Below are 10169 nucleotides of genomic sequence, written 5' to 3'. Positions count from 1 at the left end.
TTTATTTGTCTTTTTAAGTTTAGTGTTTATAATTTATAGTTTTACATTGTTTTTTGAGAACTGAAACAAATATATTAAAACAAAATGCATTACACAGTTGCAGCTCCATCCTCTCGAATGATAGGGATCCAACTAGAGGTGTACAACGGGCCGGCCCGGCCCATTTAAAATCGGCCCGGCCCATTTAAAATCGGCCCATTTAATAATTGGGCCGGCCCAATTATTTTAAACCTTAAGCCCAGTCCGGCCTATGGTCCATCTAATAATGGGTTATGTTGGACTCGGGCTGGGCCGATTAATTATTTTAAGTTTCTATTATTGTTTAATAAATCAAATAGTTTTTTATGTCATTTTATTTTCTATCAAATTTTTTAATTTTCTACTACTTTTATTTCATTTTCTATCAAATTTCACTATAAAAATCAAAATTAAAAATTAAAACAAGGCTAATAGTAAATTTTTTTAAAAAAATTGAAAAATACTAGTATAAACGGGCCGGCCCAAACTCATAACGGGCTCGGGCCGGCCCAACACAAAACGGGCTCGGGCCGGGCCGGCCTAACGTGATAGAAAACATTGGCCCAACCTAGCCCACTTATTAACGGGCCGGGCTGGACCTACTTTCAATGGGCCGGGCTCGTGCCGGATTCGGGTCGGCCCGGCCCATTGTACACCTCTGGATCCAACCAGTTCGGATCCTTCTTAAACCAAGAGCATGGAGCACTACAATTCAAAGCAAATTAGGCAATATGATGCGCTATATCAGAATATAATTTGTGTACTATATATTATATATTTGTTGTAAATTTTGTCATTTTAATAAGAAAAAAATAATTAAAAAAATAGAATTTGGGTCCCCGAATATCTGATGGGGCAGGGCGTGGCCGGGTTTGCCATTCCCATCTCCGCCCCGTCGGGTAACTGATGGAGTCAAGTGTTTCCCACGTGCTTTACTGGAGCGTGGCTTTCACATATGCCAATCGAAGTAAAAGTACCAGACAGAAAATCCAGAATTGAGTTGGATAACATGTGCTTCCCAACCCCACTTTAACACAGTTTAACGCACGCTCCAATTCCAATAGAAAGTTCCCAGAGCCCCAAACCCAAGCAAACGCCTTTCAGATAGGGGTCGGCAATGGGCCGGGCCGGGCTAGCCCGGCCCAAATTTTTCGGGTTCGGGCTGGGCTCGGGCTTGAATTATAGAAGCCCAATCGGATTTTCGGGCCGGGCCGGGCCGGGCTTGGGCTTTAATACACAAGCCCAAGGCCCGCCCATCGGGCTTTGGCTTGCGGGCTTGGAAGGCCGGGCCGGGCTAGGCCCGAACGGGAGGCCCAAAATGGGCCCAAAGCCTGTTTAGACACATATATATCTTCAAAAAAAATATAGAATTTTGGCTATGTTGTGATTTGAACATGGAACCTCACATAAAAAGGTTCAACTCTCAACCAACTGAACTAACTAGTTTATTTGTCAAGTTTGTGAATCATAACATATTTAATAGCTCTTTCGTTTGTTTACTTCAATAAATTATTAATATGTTTATTAAGTTATTATATAATACTATTATGTTAGTAATAGTGTAATACCATAAATAATAAACTTTTAAAATTATATACAACATTACAACTATATAAAACATAAATGTACATATGTTTTATTATATATTTTATTACATATTTTTATAAACCAACGATGCAATTGTGTTGTCAACGATCTAAACTGTTCAAATTTTAGTTCCTCACTCAAAGATAATTCGTGCAAAAAATTAGCTCAATCGGAGATGTAAAAGTGACATAATGTTGATCTAATTAATGAATGATCGTGGTTTTTCTAATGATGATCAAATGGGTAGATGAATTTCGATTTAGCCGATTTTTTGTACGAATGATCTTTGACTATGAACATAGAAAATGAACGGGTCAGATTTTTGAAATCACGTTGTGGTCTTCATAATTATGGAAACAACAAGGTTTCAACGGGACAGTTATTAGAATTATATTCTTCAAGTGTATTTATATGTAGAAGCTCACATATCGATCGTGTTTTCAACAATCCGAACCGTTCAAGTTTTAGTTCCCCACTCAAATAGATTTTTTGCAAAAAATTAGCTTAATCGGAGATATAAAAGTGGCGTAACAATGGTCGAATTAATGAACGGTCGTGGTTTTTCTAATGATAATCGAGTTGGTAGATGAATTCCGATTTAGCCGATTTTTTGTAAGAATGATCTTTGACTATGAAAATAGAAAATGAACGGTTCAGATCGTTGAATTAATGAATTGACGATCGTGGTTTAATAACTTTAATTATAGTTGTATATACACATATACATTTATGTTTTATTATAGTTGTAATGTTATATATAATTTTAAAAGTTTATTATTTTATTATTTATGGTATTACATAGTTTACACTATTACTATTTACTAACATTATAGTATTATATAATAACTTAATAAACATATTAATAATATATTAGAGTAAACAAACGAAAAACCTATTAAATATGTTATGATTCTCAAATTGGGCTTTGGGTCAGGCTTTGGGCGGGCCTAAACGGGCCGGGCTTCGGGCGGCCCATGGGCTTCAAGGGGATGGCCCAAGCCTAACCCAAGAGACTTTCGGGCCGGGCTGGGCCGGCCCAAATTTGGGGCTAAATTGGGCTTCGGGCCTAATGGGCCGGGCGGGCTTCGGGTAGGCTTTGGGCCTTGGGCTTTTTGGTGAGCCCTACTTTCAGACAACAATACACACACTACTCGCTCAGTCTCGGTCACAGAGAGATCAGAGAGAGAGAGAGAGCACACACTACTCGCTCAGTCTCGGTCACAGAGAGATCAGAGAGAGAGAGAGAGAGAGAGAGAGAGGGAGAGAGAGATGGAAGATAACGGGGAGGTGAATAATGGGGAGGCGAATAATAATGGAGAGATTCTGGGGCCGTGCTTGAGCGGCTACGTGGACGACGGTAGCACGGAGAGCCACAGATACTACCTGTCACGCAGAACTGTGCTGGAGATGCTGAGGGACAGAGGCTACAATGTTCCCAACTCCGAAATCGACCTCTCTCTCCAAGACTTCCGAGCCCTTCACGGCCAGAGCCCCGATGTTGAGCGCCTCCGCTTCTCCACTACTCACTGCACCGACCCTTCCGAGAGGGTAAGTAGCAACTCAGAACTTTGTAAGCTTTCATGGGTTTTCTCTCTTTCGCTTGATAATGGCAGAAAAAGCTAAGAAAGAAAAAGTTCTGTTCTCGGTTAATGATGTGTTGGATTTTGAAATCTATATATATGGTTCTCAAAGTTGACAATTGTAAGGTTTGGGGCCTTGGAAAAACAGTTGGGGTTTACCAATATGATGTTCATAAGGAGTTTATGGGTGAAACTCAAGTCCGAATTCTATACCCTTTTGGAATAGCCTGCTGTTCTGTCTGCAACTTGAGGTGGACCATGGCGATCCTGCTTTGCATGTCATATACATGCTTTATCTATGGATGCATGTTCTTGTTTAGTTACAAGTCTCATTACTTTACAGTCCTTTTCTACTCAGTTCTGGCATAGTTGGTCTTTGTCAAGATGAAAAAACTACTGTCTAGTCCTTAACTTTTGGTACTCATGAATGCGTACTTCGTTTCTTTGCTTGCTCTCAGAGTTTTGGGTCTACGGCCCTCAAAGAAGCAAGGCTGATTTAGTGGCTTAGAATTTTGGTTCTTTGGACTATTTTCTGTTTTGAGAATTCTCAATACAACTTATACATGCATGCTTAGTTGTAACAGATGTTTACTGGGGCCAAAAGTTGCATAATTTCATTTGAAAACTACAATAAATGATTTAAGAGTCAGGAATATGGAAGCAGTTTACTGGGCTTTAGCGTCTGTTGTTTGTTCTTTGAGAAGCAGTTCCATTGTGCTTTTCTTGGAGTTGAGAGTGTGGAGTGTTTGAGTGTTTGTTTCATAGTTAGAAGCTTGTTTTGGTTGGATGCTTGCATCATCTAGCAAAGTCGTTTATTCTTCCGGATGTCTGATCCTATTGACTCTGGAAGTTACTTGTGTTGCTTCTTTTGTTTCTGCTTTCTTCTTCTTCTTCTTTTTTCCCCTTTTACTAGATATTCAATTAGTTCTTTCGTATTCTTGTTTCTTCTATCCCTATTTTTGCTTTGTCACTAGATAGTTGTTCCTTTTGACAGATCTAGGAATAGTTTGTGTACTAAATATTTAGCAGTAAAACTTTTATATGTTTTAACATTGCATCTTGAGCAGTAGTTACAAGTTACAACTTCCGTGATTGACTTTGGTATGGACAAAAGCATGGCTGCACACTGCTTAACAATTTATGGGTATACTAACAGCCAAAATAGAAAACAATACTTCTGTCTGTCGTAGACATGTTTTCTTATGATTCTTGTTGATATTGAAAGTAGACAGAGAGAGTTTCGAAACTAATTTACTTTTCTTTTAGAATGTTAGAAGAGTAGTGGCGGAGCATTCCATGTGTTGAGTGGAATAGAAATATCAACCCTATGCTGGGGTTTCTATACTGCCTACTTAAAGGAATTGACTCCAGTAAACTCATGGTTTTTATTTCCTTTCTAAGTTAGCCAAACACCATATCTTTCTGGAATGGGAAACTAATTAATTCCCATTCCCGATCTGGTTTCTGGCCAAACAATGGAGAAAGAGTCCAGGAGAGTTAGAGATGCTGTTGATGATATGCACAGAGTTTTTGATGATTGCTTAACTTTACTTATTCAGACTAGACATGACTGTTAACTTGGTGTACTTCCACTATTCCACTTACCCTGAACCAATGCGACTTCCTCCCATTCAAGCACATGCACTCTTGCTAAAGCAAACAAAAAAAAGGTCTAGTGAGTATGAATGCTGACCAGGATATCCACGTTTGCAAATCACTATCCTTGCACTGTAACAAACCAACTGATGTAAATTGCATGCTGAAACTTACAAATGCTGCATGTAAGCATCCATTGGGTGTCTAACATTGGAGCTTTGTGCAATCACCTTCTTAGTGTTCCAACTGCCTCCCTCTCCATCATCTCCATCCCTGCTTCACTTCGGTATGCAGTTCAAACATGTCAATAGAAATATGCCTTTCATATCAACATGCATACATTATTAGAAACTGAAAATCATGACCAGACCATCCGATTCACAAGACTCCACATGGATCTTCAATCATTACAAGTAAAGAACTCATCTGTGTCTTGGGAACTTTTAGTGTCTTGAGATCTTTAAGTGGTACTAAAGCCAAACTGAGTTTGTAATTGATATCAGTTATGAAAGGATATCTGCGAAGGAAGACTACGTTGACTTTGTAATCCTTCATCCTTTACCTTTGATCTGCATCATTAACATTGCAGCCTGAACTTTTACTAATACAGAGTTTTTTTTTTTTTTTTTTTTTTCTGGTATGGTTCATGTTGACAACTTGACATGGAATTAAAAGTTGGCATTAGCAGTTTTAAATATTTGGAGTATTACAGTCATTAAGGAGTACTAGGTAAGCAATCTGATGTTGTATTCTTGGATTAGTGCATGACTGCTCATGGAAACATGTACTTAATATGCTAGGAACTAGTTTAGTTCACAAGAATAAGTGTTGGTGTTTGACACAGACAAAATATGTTAGTTTGGCATGGTTATTTCTTTTGGAATGAAATAATGAAATGTAGAACTGATATGCATGGGTACTGGGACAAAAAGGCAGAAACAGTAGTAGTAGTGTTGCATTTTCCTTTTGTCTTCACTTAATTAACTTTATGTGATACTAGTAATAAGCAATCATTATTTATTGATTTCTTTTTCAATTGCAGATTCTGGTCATTTACTGTGGCCCTGGCATTGTGAAGGTTAATGCGATTCGTGGGCTTGCAACTCAGATTGCTAATAAAGACACTTTGACTGGGCTCATATTGATTACTCAGGACCAAATAACAAGCCAAGCTCGGAAAAATCTGGATCTTTATCCGTTTAAAGTTGAAATATTCCAGGTTCGTTTCCTGGTATCAATTATGTTTTTCATTTTATCTTTTTTTTTTTTTTTTAAACATTAAAAGTCCTGTAGGATAGTTATGTTTAATTATGTTTCTGATTTTCTTGATTAGCTTTTGTAGATGACTTATGGTTGGAGAGGCATATAAGCATTTTCCTAGAAGATAAAATTGATGAGTTTTGTTTCAGGGTCAAAATGCATTGGTACATTTGACTTTTCTGTAGTCTAGGCATAAAGCATATCCTAAGAAAATTGAATAATTTTGCAATGTGAAACAAAACCTTTTAGATTTAGGCTCTGTGTAAATCGAAAAAAAAAAAAAAAATTAGGCTCTGTGGATTGCTTTTTAACATGCTTGTGCTCTTCTTTTTAAAGGCACCCAATTGAGTGTTTGGTTATTTTCGACCAAGGTACTTATCCTTGTGTTTTCGTTGTTTCCTTAGGCGCTTTATAAAAGCATTTAAGATATGCTTGTTGAAAGTTACTTCTGCCTTTTTTCTTCTCACTAGATATATTTATCCTCAATTCTTTCATAATATATCAGAATCATCTTGCCTTTCTTATTTTGGTATTTTTCTTTTTATTTTTACAGCATTTCACTGAAACATTTACCAAACACTCTACAAGTGTTTCTGCCAATTTTTATATGATATTATTAAACACTAGTTCTCTTCTCTCTCTCTCTCTCCCTCTCCCTCTTTTCGGTTGATACCAAACACTTATTCAATGAAACTTTTTTAGAAGTTTTTTTTTTTTTTTTTTTCTCCAGTAGCTTTTTGAAAGTCATAATAATCCTAAATAGATCCTTAATATGGGATTGTTGACCATGCGATGGCTAAATTTCACTTTTGGGCCAAGTTTGACTTTGGTCCTTGTAGTTTCAATTGTTTTGATTTTGGTCCAATACTTTACAAATCGAATTTAAGGACATGTTAGCATTTTCTGTCAATTAATTCGTCAAATTCGTCGTTGAATCGCTAACAGTTTGCAGGTGCATGACCAATATCGCAACAATTTGTAAAGTACATGATCAAAAGCGGGACGAATTTGAAGATTTAATGAGCAAAAATGCTAATGTATCTTTGAATTGCAAAGATTTGTAAAGTACAAGACCAAAATCATAACAATTTACAGGGACCAAAGTGGAACTTAGCCAAAACTACAAGGACAAAACTGAAATTTAGCCACCATGCAATTATATAGCCTGCTGAACTTTTTTTACCGTTGACATTGAATCTTGAAGTCCTTTGCTATATGGCTTTGTATGTGAACTGATATGTAAATACATTCATGTTTTTTGGTTGGGAACGTGTTTCTGTGCTTAGACATATGTTCTATCTTTTTCTTTGTGTGGAACTTGTTTATTGTTCTTTGTATTTGGTTCATTCACTTAGAAGTTCTCCATCTCATGCCTCTGATCTTTCGATATCTTGCTTTGTTTCTCAGATTACTGACTTGCTTGTTAATATCACAAAGCATGTCCTGAAGCCAAAGCATCAGGTACTGACTGAACGAGAGAAACAAAAACTCTTAAAAAAGTACAACATAGAAGAAAAGCAGGTTAGTTTATTAACTCAAGTAAAGACAAATCAGTCTCTGATTTTTTTATTTTTTATTTTTTATTTTTTCTGTGGAGATGGGTCATGCCCTGGGAATTAATTGTCTCTGTCTTCTATATGATAATATTTTTTGGACTCATGTATTATTTTGGTCCTGAAATTTGTTGAAAAATTCCATTTAGTTCTGGAAATTTCAATTGCTTCCGTCAAGTTGGTTCATTTTAAAAAATGCTTCAATGTTGTCCCTTCCTTGGATGCTGTCAATGAGGCCAGAGGGAAGTTGGTGAGGTGCTACAACTTACAATAAATACTGACGTATCTGTTTTAGTTATCTAATACGCCACAAATACTGATGACATGGCTGTATTTTTATTTTCAAGAAAGAGGCAACTTAAGAGAGCTAATTTGAATATAGGAACTAAAGGGAGAACACCACCACATTTGGCCATACTTTGTCATGCCATCCCGGTGAGATTCACCTCTCATAATTATGAGCTGCTCATAGCAAACACTTAATTTTATCACCACTGTGATCGATTGTGCAATTGAGAAAGCTCACACTCAATCTAACAAAGTAAGACCCATGCCATCCACTCAACCTAACAGAATATGTACAAAGGAACTAATCAAGGGACAACTAAGGGGGCTGACTAACTAATATTCTTGATTTCTGAATAATCTGTAATGGTTTGATTTGCTTGTCTGACTTGGGCTGTGGTGTGCCCTCTGTTGTGTGAAATGAATAGTTGTATGGAGTTGAAAAAGAGTGTTATAATTTTGTGTGTGGTGGTATGCTGATGGTTTGAAGTAGTGAACTGGTTGAACCCATTTTTATGCCGTGTCAATTTTTAGTCAATCACCACATCAATTTCTGTCTAACATAATTGATGCATCCAAGGTAGGGACAAACAATTGATTGAAGCAATTGAAATTACAATGATCAAATGGAAACCCTTAATAAAGGTCAGGGACCCAAAATAATACTTGAGCCATTTCTTTTGTGCATTGTTGAACACACACGTCCATTTGCACACACAACACATGCAATTGCATTGTATTCCAAGTGTCCATATATTGAAGGAATTCTCCAAAGCGTTTGTGATTAGAGTGGCCACTCTCATTCTATTTCTTTCTTTAGGTACTTGAGCAGAGATCCCAGTTCCTAAATTGCCATCCCAAGAAACTGATAATACCCTTCGTACCCTTCCATTATGTAGAGAAAACTTGAAAAATAAACTGGTCTCCTCCCATTCCAAAGAAACTCTGACAATCTGGCCTCATCTTTCCCTAATTTACTCCTTTATCTATAAGTTTTGGTCAACTAGCACAATCTTCTCCTTCTCTCCCATCCAGGATTTAACATCATACGAGTCCTTGAATATAGGTGGACTCCTTTATATGTCTTGGAAGCGCTTTGGTATGATAGAGTATGAAATGTTGCATTCTTGTTTATGAGACTGTATATTACCATTAAATTTCACGTATGTGGTTGGTTGGCTTCTTACTGGTAACTAAACTGTTATTTCGCCACTATTTTAATTTCGACATGTTTTCGTTCTGCAGCTGCCCCGACTGTTACGAAGCGATGCAATTGCACAGTACTATGGACTTGAGAGGGGGCAGGTGGTGAAAGTTACGTATGCTGGTGATATTACCGAGTCACATGTTACATACCGTTGCGTCTGGTGATGCCTCTCTTCTGGCTGTAGCTTTACTTTTGTATCTTATCCTTTGAGGAATAACACCTCTCTAGTTTCTAGTATATATTGTCTCATGTATCTGCAAGCACGACCTGGATTGCTAAGCCATGCCGAGATCGGGTATCCTTGTCTATGTCCAATCTGTTTAGCCCTATAGGTTGGTCCTCTGCGGTCCGATTATTAAATGGGTTGGCCTGTTTGATTCCTTTAATTTACTTGCACCAATTTAGTGGAATATTTCTCTCTTGGGTTTTCTTTCTTTCCGCTTTTTACGCAAAAAAAAAAAAATAGTGAATACCCATGTCATATGGTCATATCTTCTGGTTCTAGCTCATGAAATTTATTTATAACCAAATTCATTTAAATAACCATTTTTGCAACAATTGCTTCGGTAAGCATATACAGGAGGGCCGGCTCCTTTGACTGCAGCCGGCCTTTTTGGGCGTTAATGTTACATGCATAAAAGCTTTTAGTTTAATGTTCAGTTTCCAAAGGATCAGTGTAAAATCACCGGTTAATGATATTTCTCTTTATAATATTAGAAATGTCTCAAGTTTAAAATCAAACTTAAATTTGAAAAAGAATTCCCTTACACTAACATCCTTAAACTATGATACTATTTGTTGACACTAAACCTTACAATCTGTATATTTTTTATAGTTAATGAGGGAATTTGAAATGTTTTATAGATCGTGCACCAACTTGAAATGAGCCCTTGGTGGATGCTAATATACTTGAGCCATTTTTTATTTATCCAACACTCTGTTCTATTTTGTCAATTTTCCGTCTATTTTGCATATGTGGATGGCATCACATTGTTTTTTTTTTTGTTATATTGGAGAGAATCCAATCATGAATCTAGTCCAATCATAACCTATACTCTAACCATCCTTATCACTTGAGCTAAC

At 37.1% G+C, this 10169-nt stretch overlaps 1 protein-coding gene across 1 annotated transcript; it reads left to right on the top strand.

Annotated features, from left to right (window-relative positions):
- Window positions 1-2736: 2736 nt before the first annotated feature.
- Window positions 2737-9507, top strand: NRPE5 (Eukaryotic rpb5 RNA polymerase subunit family protein). Its single transcript, XM_086247699.1, has 5 exons — window positions 2737-2795; window positions 2865-3153; window positions 5824-6000; window positions 7449-7562; window positions 9125-9507. Exons 2-5 carry the CDS (start codon window positions 2875-2877, stop codon window positions 9248-9250), a joined length of 696 nt encoding a protein of 231 aa, XP_086103825.1. The 5' UTR covers window positions 2737-2795; window positions 2865-2874; the 3' UTR covers window positions 9251-9507.
- The last annotated feature ends 662 nt before the right edge of the window (window positions 9508-10169 follow it).

This window comes from Dryas octopetala, chromosome 6 (assembly GCF_963921425.1).
Source record: "Dryas octopetala chromosome 6, drDryOcto1.1, whole genome shotgun sequence".
Lineage (NCBI taxonomy): Eukaryota > Viridiplantae > Streptophyta > Magnoliopsida > Rosales > Rosaceae > Dryas > Dryas octopetala.
The sequence above is the reverse complement of the archived record's forward strand: the minus strand, read 5'-3'. Positions and strand labels throughout refer to the sequence as shown.